We start from the raw sequence: 16287 nt of genomic DNA, 5'->3' as shown, positions 1-16287 counted from the left end.
TAAAAGGCTTTATCCTAACCTTGAGCAATTTTTTTCCTACCTTGCTCTGCTTAGATACAGATCCCTGTTTATTGTCCCCTGTGCTTCCACCCTCATGACACTTGCTCTGCATCCCGCAGTTTGCACATATGAGAGGTAGAACTTGCCCCTTTGCAGGAATCACTCCCCTCATGCTTTGTAAGTAGAATTACACTCAGAAAACATCACCTTAGTCAGGGGAAAGTAGTCATGTATTTTGGTGTCCTTGTCAAATTACTAACTGCAAGGTTTTAAAGTTTGAAATTGAGAAGTTTTTAACAGAAGAAGGTGACCTCCCTGTTTGCAATACATGAATACTGATGAGTTTATCCACTTCCCCTCTAAGGCAGCTGTAGAAAAGGGAAGAGAGGGTTTAGAGGGAAAAGAGAGAAAATATTTCACTATTAAAAATAAATGGGGGACGGGTTATTTTGGGGTTTTAAAAAACTGCATGTTGTTACTGTGCTGAGGGTGCCATTCAAAATACCCTCTAAAATCTGCAGCAACTATTAATCCTGAATAACAAACAAAACAGGACTTGTAGATGTTTAAATAACAGACCAACCCTTGCCAGCTATCCACATTAAAGAATTCAGTAGCCTTACATGATACTTGTTTACACAGGCTTTCCTGTTTGAGGGCCTTATCTTTTTTATTGTATTCACTGTGTAAATTGAGAAATGGTCTGTGTCAGGGCTTATGTGCATGGAAATGATTTCTGCAGTGTCCCTGCCCTCACTAAGCACGTGGGACAGTGCGATTTCTTTGAGCAGTAGCTGAGTTGTAGGCACATTTCCTGAAACAGGTGTAGGGAGGGTCAGGAAGAACTCCACTTCCTCAATCCACCCAACTGTTCTTTCGCCAGCACATCAGAGCTGGAGCTGTCAGTGTCTAATTTGCCATGTTTATAGGCCCAACAGGAAATGTGAGAAACCAGGACTGAGCTGTGCCTTTAATCCATTGCTTTTGGTGGTGATAACAGCACCTGCCTTACCTGCTGTCCAGTACTCCGAAGTCTAAATAGTGTCTTGGAAACAACTCTGATGTCCTTGGGAAAACTCCTGGTGTGAGATCACTGACCTGGGCCTCGGGGAGAGAGGGAGCATGCAGGTGAACGGATCTGCATGACTCACTCCAGCCATAGAGGAATGACTGTATGCAAAATGAAGACTTACAATGAATAATTTTGGATTAGGAATGTTAATAATTAAAGTCTACAATGTATTTTCCAGTGCACAGCTCTGCAATTCACGCTGCAAGGATGGACTACTATGATACCATCTTATCATGAGGATGTTAACAAAATGAAAGCCTATGCAGATGCCTCTCATACAATGTTTGTAGCTTACCCTCGAGTGCTAATGTTCACAGATGGCTTAAAAAATATGATTGGTTTGATTCTGAAAGTACAGCTATGGAATTCATCAAAGATAAAAACGCTGTTTAGAGATATATCAACATTATGGCTCAGGGGTTCATGTTTGCTGTTAGTATTTCACTTCCTCACCAGATGTGCCAGAGGAGGATACAGATATTAATGCAGGTGTTAATTTTTTTACAGATCTCTCTCTCATTTTCTTCACGGCAGCTTGTACAGAAATAAATTTTATCAGTCCATAAAACAGTGCCTTTTTGATACTAATCAATTTAGGGATAAATAAGTTTGCCAACCAGAAGCTTCCTGTAGTGATTAGTCACTCTCTATAATGCATGAGAATTAAATGATAATCACTTTGTGATTACTTATATTGATTCATTGAAAACTGCCTTGCTCTTTTGGTGTTTGAGTAAACAGGCCACAGTGCCCAAGCGTTTGTGAAAACCTGGTTTGTTAGAATTACTGAGTGATGCATAAAAATTCCTTAGATTTGCTTTTGTGCCAAATAACTGGGGAACATGTGCTGGGGCAGGTTTCACATGTGAAGAGTCAAGATGTCCTTTCCAGGCTATTATGTATTGCCTGACCATATTCACAGGGTCTCAAAACACTTCCTTGTCAGAGGAAACTATTGGAGAGTGTACCCAGGCATGGAAACTGGTCTAATAGTACAGCCATTTCTTACAGAGTCCTATGAATAGGATTTTTCCCACTAAAAATATTGCTGTGCTGAATTTTTATCATGCCTTAACATGAGTGTGTCACAGGAAATATTTGAATTTAAGATATTTAGCTGTTACGTTGGTGGCCTCACCTAATTTACCAACACTTGTGCAAGCACTGTGGTGGACCCCTAAAGCTTTTGGTATATGCCTTGGCATATTGCTAAGCTTAAAATGGATTTGATCCTCAGTGGTGGTGGTAGGTGGAGAGGACTGACATTCAGCCTGGGACTTCCAGCAGAGTGACTAAGGAGGAGTGCTGTACAAGGCATTGCCACTTCAGCCAAGGTTTCGCTTTAACCTTTCCTGTGACACTCCCAACTCATCACACTGAACCCAGCAGAGGTTTAGTGCAGGAGCTGAACCAACAGGCTGCTCAAAGGCCCATACATCCGGGGTGGAGTGGACATCTGAGCTGTGAGACCAGTTTGTCCAAGGTCTGTGATTTCAGTGTCTGCAATCATTCACTGGCATCGTCCCAACTTGCTTTTTACCACCAGAACTTGTGTGCTGTTTGAAAAGGACTCTTCCTCTGTAATTTGTTCTTCTAGTGGACTGAACTTAATAATAAGATTGCTATATGCTCATGTTAGGCAGACCAGGAAATGCATATCAAGTACCACTTAGTGTATTTGCATTTGAAAGAGGCAAGCATTATGGTAATTAAATGCATGTGCAATGGCGAAATAATTCCTTGGCTTTTTGCATAAAAAGTCTCCAAATGAAGAGAAGTGTCACTTGGGGATGCAATGTTCAATACATTTCCAGCAGCTGATCATGTTAGGAGAGTTGCTGATACCTGTGAGATACGCTGCTTATACACAACATTAATTCCAAAATATGCAAACATCAAATATACTGAATATTATTCATGAGTCGATTGTATGTCATGTGCTCAGTAGTAGCTGAACTTGTAGTAACAGTGTTCTTCATTTGATTCAAGCTTTTTCCAGCATGTGCAGGAAGGAAGTGCAAGATCCACATCAAAATAAACTTTGCTGTAATAGTTCAGAGGAAGTGCACGTGCTTGAATATGTATGCACACAGTGTGTAATACAGAGTGTGGTGCACTTTTGAGTCACACATCTCACCGAACAACAGCATTGGGACAGACCATTGCAGCCATGGTTCCTGGTAACCTTATGTTTGGTGCACACACAACATATTTGAGGCCTCAGGTGTGAATCTTTATACAGCAGAAAAGCAGATTATTTTCAGTCCCATTCTCTGTGATGAAAAAGTGACAAATGAGAGCATTTTTGTCTCAGAACTTTTAATTTTGATAAGAAAGAGCAACCAATACAGTCCTGAGGCACTGAATGAATCAAATTATAGATTCCCATTAGAGACGCATTAGTTTTCTGTAAATGGGGCTTTTTTTTTTCTCAAGTTGTTTCTGGGCTTTTGTAACAGTCTGGTCCCAAAGACAATGATTTCTACCAGTACATTTCCCTGTTAAACTTTCATTTGTATTCAAAGGTGCACCTATCACTCGCTAAAATAGAAAAATGCACATACCGTCATCACGTGTCATTATCATGGTGGTTCCCACGACCAAGTGAGTTCATGTTGACTATTTTCAATATTGGTATACTTGCCATCAGTTTACCTGTCTGTTAAATGTTTAAGACGACATAGTTACAATCTTTTAATTCTTTTAAAATCTCCCTGTGAGCTCTTTATTACACATCTTTGTCTTTGATAATCTTACAGTGGCTGACTGGGAAGCATATGAGTAGTTAACAGTGAGTTTATTTTGTACAGGAATACTGGCAGTAAACCTATTCTCTCTACTGCAATTAAAAATAGAAACCATGAAAAATTGCTGAGCTTTTAATAAAACTAGTTCTTAAGGAAACTTTAAGTGTTACGGGGAACTTTTTAGTTTATGTATCTTTCCATACACTGGCGACACCCTCGCTCGGCAGGCAGCCTGCGGGACATCGGGGTGACCAGAAACACGGAACGTTTCTTTAAAGACCAAACAGAATGTTCACCGATACACAAACAGGATTGAAGTACTCAGCTTCTCTCACTACTAAACCACGATCTCCTCATTCCCCAATGCTACTTCCACGAGAAAGAAATAACATTGAGAACGCCACTGACATTCCCTTTCCACGGGAGCTGCGGCGGCTGCTGAGACCCGTGCAAGAACAAACATCGGGCAAGAACCGCAGCAAGCAGCAACGCTGCGCCCCGAACAGCCCCGCAGAGTGCGCACAGTCCCGAACAGCGAGCGCTGGATCGCACTGCCGGCCGAGCCGAGCCGAGCCGAGCCGGGCCGAGCCGAGCCGAGCCGGGCCGAGCCGAGCCGGGCCGAGCCGAGCCGGGCCGAGCCGAGCCGAGCCGAGCCGAGCCGAGCCGGGCCGAGCCGAGCCGAGCCGAGCCGAGCCGAGCCGAGCCGAGCCGAGCCGGGCCGAGCCGAGCCGGGCCGAGCCGAGCCGGGCCGGGCCGGGCCGGGCCGAGCCGGGCCGAGCCGAGCCGGGCCGAGCCGAGCCGGGCCGAGCCGAGCCGGGCCGAGCCGAGCCGAGCCGAGCCGAGCCGAGCAGAGCCGAGCCCCCTGACGGCGGGGCCAAGCCGAGCACCCTGACGGCGGGGCCGAGCCCCCTGACGGCGGGGCGGCTTCCGAGCTCCCTCACGGCGGGGCCGAGCCCCCTGACGGCGGGGCCGAGCCCCCTGACGGCGGGGCCGGGGCCGAGCCCCCTCACGGCGGGGCCGGGGCCGAGCCCCCTGACGGCGGGGCCGAGCCGAGCCCCCTGACGGCGGGGCCGGGGCCGAGCCCCCTGACGGCGGGGCCGGGCCGAGCCCCCTGACGGCGGGGCGGCTTCCGAGCTCCCTGACGGCGGGGCCGAGCCCCCTGACGGCGGGGCCGAGCCCCCAGACGGCGGGGCCGCCCCTCGCGAACCCGCCGCTCGCAGACCCGCGGCGCCCCCGCGCGGGGAAGGGGAAGTGGAAGGAGAAGTGGAAGGGGAAGGGCCGCTCCCGGCGGGGTTCGGGCTCCGGCGATGGTTCAAGACACCGCCCCCGGGCCGCCTCTGCCCGGCCCCGCCGCCTCTCCGGGATATGGCGGCGGCGCGGTTGTGCCTGTGGCTGTCGCTGTCCCTGTCCCTGCTGCGGCTGCCCCGCGATGCCTTCGCGGCCGGCCCGGCGGCGGCGGGGCCCGGAGCTGGGCGCGGGCCCGGGGGTTCGTTGTGGCGGCGGTGGCTGGCCCGGGGGGAGCGGCGGCCGGGAGCCCGGGGCCGAGGGATCGGTGTGTGCCGAGGGGCCCGGTGTTTGCCAGAGGGTCGGTGTGTCCCGAGGGATCCGTGTGTCCCTGGGGAAGCTGCTCCTTCACTCGCCGGCGGCGAGCGGGTCGACCCCCTCGGCACAGTCCGCCGCCTTGAGAGGGCGTTTTAAACAGACGTGTGTAATTACTTAAAGAAAAATAGTTTTATCTGCTCGGAGCGGAATCATACGGGACTACAGTGTTGTTTACCTGTGGTTTAACACCCTTCTCAAAGCTTGCAGGCCGTAGAGTTCGGTAGTATGTAGACCTATAAAATACTTCCTTATTTTGCACCATCCTACTTTAGACAGATGCAAGGAGATGCCGTCTCCCTGGAGAAAATACCATGGGTGCAAGCAATGAAATAAGAAGGGAAATGAAAACCACAATATTTCTGTCTTGGCCAAATAAGAATTTCTGTCTTTGGAGAATTAATCCCATTGTTTACATTCCCTTACAAAGATATTCTTGCTCGTTGTATTAATTTTATTTTTGTCCTCAAGTGTGTTTAGGGGTTAAAAACTGATAAATCGGCATAAAGTAACCTCTGATTAATGGAGCTCGGGTTAATTTATTTCTAATTCTGTTCCTTCATAGATGGCATGAATGTCTTGTTTATAGTTGTGGATGATCTGCGTCCTGTGTTGGGCTGTTATGGAGATAAGCTTGCGAAATCTCCCAACATCGATCAACTTGCTTCCCAAAGTCTGGTGTTCAGCAATGCATATGCCCAGGTGACATAAGTGACTTAAACATGTTTTCTCTATGCAAAATAATTACTGGTTTTATCACAGTAGGTGTTAGTCAGGCCGGTGGAAAAAGCAAGTTTTTATTAACTTGAAGTGTTTTCAGTAGAAATGATTGGGCTGAACAGTAGGGTGTGAACTTGTCTTTACTAAGGTGAGAAAAATGCAAACAGGGCATTTAAATTATGGTATTTGTGTATAATTCCAGCTAGGGAATAGGGCTTCAAAGCCAAAACTCTTGGGTTTTGTGAGTCTGAAGCAGAACTGGTCAGACCTTTGGACCATAACCCAGACCTTCTGGGTTCATCCTTTCTTTATTCTTAAGGCACATCAACTAGACTTTTGGCTTTTATCAGCACAGTCCACCTGCCACTGCTGCTTAGTTCTGTGTGATGTGAACACCCAGATTTCAAAAGCTCTGCCTTTATGGAACATGACTTGCTTTTTTAAAAGCTTACAGTTTGGAATTGATATGCTTAATAAGGATACTGTTCATTCCAGCCTGAAGTGATGTGAGACTCGTTCCCTGTGATTCCTGAGTTTTCAGATGGTTATGGCCCAGCTACTGATGCCATGAGAGCCTACCTAGAACAGAGGCTAGACAGTGTTAAAGGAATAAAGTAGGTATTTATTAAAAAGGCCTTCAAAGGATACACCTTGGGCAGTACAAGAGCCTGGCCGAGGCTCCACCCAAGATGGACAATGAACCAGACTTTTTCACACTTTTATAAGTTTTGGTCCATTTACATATTGAGGTTAATTGTCCAATTAATTACAGCTTCAGGTCATGAAGATTCAAGAGAAGTCCCAGATTGCTCTCCTCAATTCACTATTGTTTATACTTTTTGGGCTTGAGCTGCAATGGTGTCCTTGGTTCTCAGGCTGGAGGAGGATTGTTTTGTCTGACTAAACTGTAAGGAGAACATGCTAACGCTTTATATGAAGTTCAGAGTTATATACTAACATACAGAATCTGGAAAATACGAAAGCTAAAACTTAAGGCATCACTATGCCCAAGTTAGCTCCTAGGTGTGTTTTGGTTTTTATTCCAAATTTCTCTCCTTGGCTGCCTTTCTCCTCAGCAAGCCGTGTGTGCTCCCAGCAGAGTGTCATTTCTGACTGGCCGCAGGCCTGACACCACCCGGCTCTACGATTTCTACTCCTACTGGAGACTTCATGCAGGAAACTATTCCACCATGCCCCAGTATTTCAGGGAAAATGGCTACGTGACCATGTCTGTGGGGAAAGTTTTTCATCCTGGTATGGTTTGAATTGTCATTTGCTTAAAATAGAAATGCTTGATGTGTGTAGTCTCACAAACTTACAAAAGTATTGATTCTCGTCTGTATTAAGAACCTAAATCATAATCATAAGCCAGATTTTACAGTGGTTGTCATTAAGTCTTAAGGCATTAGACATGAATGGATTAGATGACTTTTATCTAATGGATGTTTTCACATCTTGTCTGGCAATTGTGGGAATAAATGTCTTAACATTCTAAAAATACATCTGGAAGTTAGGTGTCTGCTGAAAATGAAATTACTTGTTGGCTTAGTTCTGCCTGTACATGCTTCATGTTTCTTAATAAGCTGTGTGTCTGGATCAGGACATGCAGAATGTATGACTAATGCTTCAAGTTCAGTAGGAAATTAGTTCACTAGTTAAAAAACAGTAACACTACTGAGTTGAAAAATATTGTAATACTGATCCTCTTTTTGGCAGTTTCTTATCCTATAACTCCATTTGTGTGGGTAGTTTCAGTATGTGTTTCAGTTTATGGTAAAGTTAATCAAGGATATGCATGAAGACTGTTATTAATCCTGGGTGTTTTTTGATTTTTTTTTTTTTATTTTGGTTTGGGTTTTGGGTTTTTTTGTTGGTGTTCCCTGAAGTAAGGCTCTTCAACAGGCTTGAGTCTCCCTCACTAGTAGAAGGTGTATTTCAGGGAAAAATACCTGTCTTAAACTTTTTGGCTTTTATTTCTTGGTTATCTTTTCCTCAGTTGTCAAAGATTCATTTGAAATGTTTCTTCATTTAGTGTATATAAAAAAAAAAAGCAATTGAAGACAAGTTAAATTCGTGTCTGAGCTCTTCTTGGTTCAGTGAACTATTAAAACATATTTAATATCTTTATCCATTCCAGGGGTTTCATCCAATTACAGTGACGACTATCCCTACAGTTGGTCCATTCCACCCTTTCATCCTTCAGCTGAAAAGCATGAGAATGATAAGGTAAGTGTCTTGGCTTTACTGCTGGAAAAATACTAGTTTTAACAACAGCAACATTTGCATCCATGACAGAAAGAAAAGTATTCATTTAGCAGCCCTCCCAAACACCCTGCTGAGGCCACCTTTCCCTGGCCACTGTTTAGTCCAATTTATCTCTCTTCACTGATTACACATCAGCCACTGCTGGCATTTGCTCAGAAGCCAAGTCAGTAGCTTCCAGACAGCTTTCTATGAATTCTTGGGATCAGAAGGATAGAAAATATATGTACATGTAGGATAACCAAATGCTGCTGCATCTCCATTAGATCAGAGATTCTATTCATCATAGAAACTGTGGGCTTTCCACCCATGTGACTACATTTAATCTTCTACCCAGCTTTAGAGAGAATTTCTGTGTTTTCATAGGCATGGAAGTTACATTCTTTTGTTGGTAGAAACAAATCGGTTTTAAAGTTACAGAAGAGAGGATTTTGTCCTTGTATTTAACAGAAGTTACTGAACTAATTTTTTTTTTCCTTGTTGAAGACTTGTAGGGGAAAAGATGGAAAACTTTATGCGAACTTGGTGTGCCCAGTGAATGTGACAGAAATGCCTGGGGGGACTCTGCCTGATATTCAGAGCACTGAGGAGGCCATACGCTTACTGAACATCATGAAAACCAGCAGGCAAAAGTTCTTCCTGGCTGTTGGTTACCACAAGCCACATATCCCACTGAGGTACCCACAGGTGAGGAGAATGGAACCTGCAGGAGCGGAGATGAATGTTGCTTTTGTTTTTAAAAGCTGTTCCCACCAATGCTTTATTGCTGTTTCTGGAAAGCAAGTTGGAAACCAGCCTTGATCTGGTGTGACTTCAGGAGTCACCTGTGATGTATTTCAGAACGTTTAATGAGAATGAATTGTGACTCCTCAGCCAGTCACAGTGTTGCAGTGTTGTTTTGAGATACAGGAGGCAAGGTTTAGGTATTTACGGACTCAGTATTTTTCAGGAATTGGTTGGGGATGTCTGGTGTTGCTGTGTTTCACACTCTGGTGGGAGGGAAATGAAGCCTTGTAAATGTAACTTTAAAGGGTCTTGCAAGGGAAAATGGTTGCTGTTTAAACACGAAATACACAGTATATGTTGGAGTTGAGGACAGTTTTTATATGTTTTGTGTTGTAAAGGAATTTCTCAAGTTGTACCCCTTGGAAAATATCACACTGGCCCCAGATCCCTGGGTGCCTAAGAAACTACCTTCTGTGGCATACAACCCCTGGATGGATATCAGACAGAGGGATGATGTGGAAGCATTAAATGTTAGTTTCCCTTATGGGCCACTTCCAGACGATTTCCAGGTAAGCTGTCAACACAGTGCTCTGAAGTCAAACTGCCTTCACTCGTTCAAATGCAAGGGAGGAGTCAGCTGCTCTTGGATGCTCCTAGTTCTTCAGCAACTGACCATTTGCAGTTATGAATTCCCTGCCTTGAACACTGTCACCTCTAGCTCTGTAGGCAAACCTTCACTGTCACTGCAGTTCAGTTTGCATGTGAGGGACTGTATGTAGCAGCTACTAATGCTGCATTTGTGTTCATTATGTGAGTCTGTTTGTCTGCTTCAAGCTGGCACCCAGTGTATCTTTTGCAAGATTTTCCTTGACTCTCCAGTGCTTATATCAAAATTAGATGCTCTGGTTAGACCAAGAGATGAAGAATGGATTGGTTTGCAGTGTTTTGCTTGAAAGCACTTCTGGGAGGTTGAATTTTCTAACTGCCCCATCCCAAATTAATTTTTCTGGAACATTAATTGGGCTACAGACAATTAAAATTAAAGCTTTGCAAGTAGAGTCCTTTAGTTCTTTTACACAGCCACCCCCTGGTTCTGCTGTATGTGTCTGGGGACAACCTTTTTTTTATTTTTCTCTCCTGTTTTCTTAACTTGCAGCGGCAGATTCGTCAGAGTTACTATGCAGCAGTTTCTTACCTGGATGTGCAGGTTGGCCTGCTTCTGAATGCTTTGGATAATGTAGGACTCTCAAATAACACAATAGTAGTTTTTACTGCTGATCATGGTAAGCATTTAAATCTTTCTCGAGCTTCCTGCTAAGAATTTCATTGTGCAATTCAGTGCTGGCATATTAATCCAGTGTGTGTTTCTGTGGTGTCATACCTTGTACCTCTGGTTTGTCTCAGCCGGATTGAGGGGACTGGCACTGGCTTCTGTGGCTGCACAGTTCTGTCCCCACAGGCACAGGTTGAGGATTTGCTGGTGAGGGATGAGGCTGCCTGCCAGGAGATGGGGCTGAGCTTGATGTATTCCCACCCCCTACCCAAGGAGTGACTCTTGCTGGGAACTGTGCTCTGAAAGTACAGCCACCATTCCTCCCCCATTACCATTTGTAGAAAGCCATCTGGTACAGTGGGTAACAGGCTTTCTCATTAACTGCTCAAGTGTGTTTTCTTACACTTGTCATTGCTGCTTGCAGAGCATCTAAACTGATAAGGGATATGGTTCCCTCTCATATCTGATATCCTGCACATTCTGGATCCTGGTGGTGAAAAACTGATTTTGAACTGTGGGACAAATACCTCAAGCATTTAATCCTTGTTTCAATGTTCTAATATTCATTTAAATAACCCTGTCATGATCCATTTAATTGTGGGATGGCTGAGCTGATTTAAACCAGTTAGGATGTGAATTAACTACATCAATTTAAAGTCACATATATAGTTAATTTGGGTTGATTTCTGTGAGGGTGTGTGTATAAGCAAGCTCTTACAAGTTGCAGAGCAATAAGATGAATACTTTGATACTAAAGTGACTCTAAATGTTCCTTCTGACTTGTTTGTAAACTGAATTTTTCATTTCTTTGATTTGGGTAGCTGTAAACAGTTGGTGTTTCCAGTACCATGGCTGGCAAAGTGCTTAAGAAAAAACATGTGTTAACATAGCTGTCACAGAGTTCCTTTGTCTTCCCCCAAAGTGAAGCTGGCAGTGTTTCTGCCTGGAAGGAAGTCACGTTGGCATCTCTTTCAAGAGGAAGAGGAGAGCTGAAAAGTTTTATCTCTATTGCTTCCTCAGGAGTAGAGTCCTGATGTGACAGTCTGGCACAGAGAGCAGCCTTGGCTCCAGGGGTGTTCAGCTACAGTCTTAACAGGAGTATTGGAGAGCTGGAAGCTGTCCAAAACTTAAATGAATGCCTTGTGGAATTGATCTGGAGATTCGTGCAGGCACTGTGACACACCCCAATTCCTCTTTTCTGCTGTTTTAATGCTAATTTCCTAGTTCTAATCTTGAGAATCTAGAAGTAAGGAAAGGTATAATTATTTCCTTTATAAAAGAGTAGCAAGTTGCAAGATTTAGGTGGCTGTGGAAATAGCTTCCACATTAGAGAAAAGACTTGTTATGTCTAAATACAGATTATTTACCTTTTCATCTAACCTTTATAACAGATTAGTGGCCTCAACAATCAGAGTCAATTTACAACGAAGAAGAAATGACTACTAGATTACAAACCAGTATCTGCTCTGAATTGTGTTCTTTGTCACCTAGGGTGGTCCCTGGGAGAACATGGTGAATGGGCAAAATACAGCAATTTTGATGTTGCTACCCGAGTGCCACTGATGTTTTATGTCCCAGGAATGACATCTTCCCCTGTCAGTCGAGGAGCAAGGCTCTTCCCCTACCTCGACCCTTTTAGCCATGTTGGAAGATCAGCACCTCAAGGTAAGTTTCCAGTGCTTATTTTGTGTTTGCAGTGGGTGGGTATGTGTCTCCAAGCACCCTGAGAATTTACTTCGTCTTTCTGAAGAGCTCTTTTTCAAACTGATGGATATGATTATCTTTAAGGCTATTGGAGAAACATAAATGTTTTAAATTGTTAAAGGCACATCATAAGTGCATGGGCTGGCATCTGCACAGCTAACTGCCGCTCCTTAATTGCCTTGATTTTGGTACCCCCAAAAATCCTGTACACAGCACTTGGAATAAAACAACTGAATTATCAGAAAAACTTGTTGTCCAACCACCCTATTCCATAACTTATGTTTTGATATTATTTCTTCCAGGGGAAAGTAAGAAAGTGGTGGAGCTGGTGTCTCTTTTTCCAACCCTTGCAGACCTTGCTGGCCTGCAGGTTCCTCCCGCGTGTCCAGAGACATCATTTGGTGTTGAGCTGTGCACAGAGGGGACCAGCATTGTGCACTATTTTAATGTCTCAGGAGGAAAGGTGCAGGAAGGCAAGGAAGGGTGTGATGACGCTGGCAGGTGTTTTAATGAAGAACCTGCTGCTTTCAGCCAATATCCCCGGCCTGCAGACACTCCCCAGTGGAACTCTGACAAACCGAGGCTGAAGGACATCAGGATCATGGGCTATTCCATGCGTACCACTGACTACAGGTACACTCTGTGGGTTCACTTTGATTCCAACAACTTCAGTGCTAACTTTGAGGATGTCCATGCAGGAGAGCTGTACATGATGGAGAATGACCCAAACCAGGACTATAACATCTATAACAATACTTCACATGGTTGGTTTTTCAAAAAACTTCTTGGCTTTCTAAAGCACTAGGGTACAGAAACTTCTTTGTGCCTGCTCTTGTGACTGTATGGATGCTTCCTTCTTTTGTATAAAACCTTTCTGTTGTACAGAAAACATTTGGATTGAATAAAAATCCTTCTTGTATCAAAACTTGCTATTGCCTTTGTCTTGTTACAGCCCTTACTGCACTGAAGTAGTCTGAGGGGACTGCGTTTTCAAACACAAGCTTGTAACACTTCTGAAAAGGCCACAGAGAGCATCAGACCCACACTGTGAACACCTCAGTGGTCTTCTGTAGCGAGTGAAGAATTAAATTTCATTATCTGTGCTGAAACTGTTGGTGTGAAAGGTGGAAAACCAGAAACTTACATGTTTGAGTGGCTGTGCAGAGAGTGTAATTCATGACCCAGGTCCTGTCCCCTTCACCCAGGAAACTTGGGGCTGGAATATCAAGACATTTGATAGTGGGAAAGGCTGAGGTGTTTGCTCTCATTAGCCTTACCTCTTACTAAAGCCCAAAGAGAAACTTCATAGGTTTTATCCAAAAATTAATTATTTTAAATAAAAGCTGTGATTTGGAATTCATGCTTCTTATGATACAGCAGGAGAATCTGAGTTTTAAATTAGTTAATGTGTGTGAAGTGAGCACTTTCATCACTGAAACACTAAATAAGACTGGGGCGTTAAGGTAACACCAATATGCTCTTCTGTGGATTTTCCTGAGGATTGGTCTAATGAGTCTCTACAGGTGAGAGGAGATGGAAACCTTCAGCTTTTGGAGCTGGGTCGTTGCAGAACTGCTCTTTGCACTTGAGGGTTGTTACATCCAGTGACAGAGACCTGGACGTTTGCCTTCCTAGGTGCTAATGGGCTTGGCATTCTCTGCTTTGGACTAGGAGAGCTAAAGGCTCCCATTTAAATTTTTAGTGTGGCATTTAGCAACACAGGATGTGGAGCATTAGTTGTCCTAAGCTGTGCTGTAGGTAACAGTCCAGATGGCCAAATGCATTAAGGTAAATATGTTTGGGAGCGTGTATCTGAGAAAAATGGTTTTGCCTAATATTTTCTTTAAGTGCTGTCTGTACTTTGTGCTCACAGCCACAAGGTACACGGTGTTTTAGTGTGAGGGCAGTAATTTGTGTTGTTTTCTATCAGCCAGCTGGATTTCTGCAGTTCTGTCTTGGTAATCGAGAGTCTCAGAATTTGTACCTTAAAAAATAAGAGCTCTTTCAGATGGTGCTAACTCCTGTTACCTTCCTTAATGAACTGCTCCAATTCCTACAAAAAGCCAGCCATTACTTGTCTTCCTCAGATAAATAGACTTTAATATCCTGGAGAAGCCATAGATACAACTTTATTTCATTAAGATCCATGTGACAGTCTTATTCCTAATTAATGTAGGGATACCCACCATGCATCTGATTCTCTGTTAGAAGACAGTGGTTATTTAGTGCCTTAAACTCAATTACAAGAATGTATTTCTTATGAACTTGTCATTTGTTTTACTCAGCCTGAGATCCTGTGTGTTCTGCACCAGCATTATTCCAGGTAAAAATGTATTTTCCTCTCATTTATGCATATATACTTAGATCCTCAGCTGGTGTGAAGCACTTCAGTTGTTTGTAGCGGATTCAGTGTAGCTATACCAATTTCACACTGGCTGAAGGTGTGTTTTACTGAGAGCAGTGCCAGGCAGAGATTTGGAGTCTGCAGCTAGAGCTAATTATATCTCTGACACACTTTTCTTCAAAGGAAAATCAAATATTGGGGAAGTTATTTTGGGGAATGTATTGAGGCGTTAAGGATTAATCTAAATCTCTGGGATGCTGGGTCAGTAATACAATGTGCATTTAAAATTGTTCTGGCAAATGGGTATTATCTGAGACTTGGCTACGTGAGCTTTGTGTTTTGTTTTCCTGCTAAGACATCTGCAAAAAAAAAAAAAAAACACCACACACAGTTTTTGGGAGATGTAAAATTATAGTATGTAGATAAATTATTTAGGATTTTATTTGCATGGAAACATTTCTGTGCATACTGTGCCCTAAGCCTTCCATCACTTCAGGCAATTTAATTTTTCAAGTGGAGATAAAAGTCCTGGTGCTAGGTGATGAGTATTTTTTTCCTCAAGTCATTCTCTTTATATTGAAAGGGAAAAGCTGCCCTTGACCTTTCTTAATCAAAATCCAGTAATCTTTTGGGGAGACATGAAACAGAATTGTCTCTGACAGCCAGTGAATCAAGATGTATCTGCAAGCTCAGGGCAAGGACGTTCCTGAGTAATTGCAGAAGTCCCTGGGCAGGGCTCTACAGGGCACCTGGAGAGCTGGGCCCTTCTGCCTGCTGCTGAGCTGGGCCAGAGGATTTCTGGGCATGGAAAAGGCACAGCAGTAAAAAAATCCTCTGCTCTTGCCAGTGCAGTGTTAGTTTTGTTATGGAACTGGGTTATCGTTACGATTCAGGACTGCTTATGTAATGAACGACACGGAGAACTCTGATTTCTTCAGAGGGCTTGTAGCAAAGTTTATTGAAAGACAGATTCTTTTTATACAGTGTTTGGGTACAATGAATAGGACTGCTCCTTTAGGGCACCACCTTTTTGTAAATATCTCTACCCATAAACGAGTTGGAAAAACACCAGGCGTCAGGAGGAGGATGTATATCTACAGGGATTGTTTATAGGGATTGTTTTGGGTTCCTCCGCACGATTTCCCAGGCCAGTTTTCCCACAGGCCCCGAGTCACTGCCTGGAGTCTAAGATGTATTTTCTGAGCACTGTCAATTCCCACACTGGGTGAGTGGGGTGCACATCCAGCAGCGACAAACAGAGAAGGCCCATTTGTTCAATCAAACCAAAACACTGCTTCTCCTGGAGAGCCCGAGCTGTGGGTCTTGCTGGGCTGAGCAGCCTCCACTGAAGAACAAAGGAGCTTAACAGGAGCAATAAAAGTAAAGTGCTCTTGTGAGCAGCGCTGTCTCTAGAGGGAAGAGGTTGCAAGCCAAGCATCAGGAAATAAATGAGATGCCAGTGTTGACCCTGTTTCTCAGGATGGCACCAGAACAGCTGGAAGAACAGCATGGTGCTGCCTCAGCAGGAATTGTTACCTGTGGTACTTGCGTGGAGAGCGTCCACGGGGACTGCAGAGTAGCCGCCGTAAGCACTTGGCACGGAGCAGAGTCAATAAACAGACCTCTGTTAATAAGCTAATGTACAGCAGTCATTAAGCAATGGAATTAAGATTTTGGTCCCTGCTGTACATCAGTCAATCATAACTCACGGTGTTTTTTCAAGCGTGCAGATGCACAGGACCCTAAAATCAAACTTTTTGACGGAAAGTTAAATACACGCTATGTACAAAGCAGAAGCGATGGGAATCTTAAAAAAAAAAAACCTAAAAAAGGAGGCGGC

At 44.1% G+C, this 16287-nt stretch overlaps 1 protein-coding gene across 2 annotated transcripts; it reads left to right on the top strand.

Moving 5' to 3' along the window:
• Positions 1-5145: 5145 nt before the first annotated feature.
• IDS (iduronate 2-sulfatase) lies at positions 5146-13011 on the top strand. Of its 2 annotated transcripts, none has more exons than XM_066202387.1 (9): positions 5146-5305; positions 5984-6120; positions 7215-7392; positions 8276-8364; positions 8887-9087; positions 9525-9695; positions 10283-10409; positions 11891-12064; positions 12406-13011. In XM_066202387.1, the coding sequence occupies exons 1-9, from the start codon at positions 5185-5187 to the stop codon at positions 12906-12908; spliced, it is 1701 nt and encodes a 566-aa protein (XP_066058484.1). In that variant the 5' UTR covers positions 5146-5184; the 3' UTR covers positions 12909-13011. The 2 variants fall into 2 exon arrangements, with proteins under 2 accessions (XP_066058484.1, XP_066058485.1); XM_066202388.1 differs by lacking the exon at positions 5146-5305 and adding an exon at positions 5331-5371.
• Positions 13012-16287: the final 3276 nt, after the last annotated feature.

The sequence above is a fragment of the Chamaea fasciata genome, unplaced genomic scaffold (genome assembly GCF_029207755.1).
Source record: "Chamaea fasciata isolate MVZ Bird 193981 ecotype frontalis unplaced genomic scaffold, bChaFas1.0.hap1 SCAF_22, whole genome shotgun sequence".
NCBI lineage: Eukaryota > Metazoa > Chordata > Aves > Passeriformes > Sylviidae > Chamaea > Chamaea fasciata.
This window is presented reverse-complemented; position numbering and strand designations above follow the sequence as displayed.

Bases quoted from the DNA above. Each gene is read 5' to 3' on its own strand.
- IDS (XM_066202387.1), top strand. From the start codon at position 5,185: ATGGCGGCGGCGCGGTTGTGCCTGTGGCTGTCGCTGTCCCTGTCCCTG. The intron at 5,306-5,983 runs GTTCGTTGTGGC...GTTCCTTCATAG, and splicing joins AGCTGGGCGCGGGCCCGGGG to ATGGCATGAATGTCTTGTTT. The intron at 10,410-11,890 runs GTAAGCATTTAA...TTTGTCACCTAG, and splicing joins AGTTTTTACTGCTGATCATG to GGTGGTCCCTGGGAGAACAT.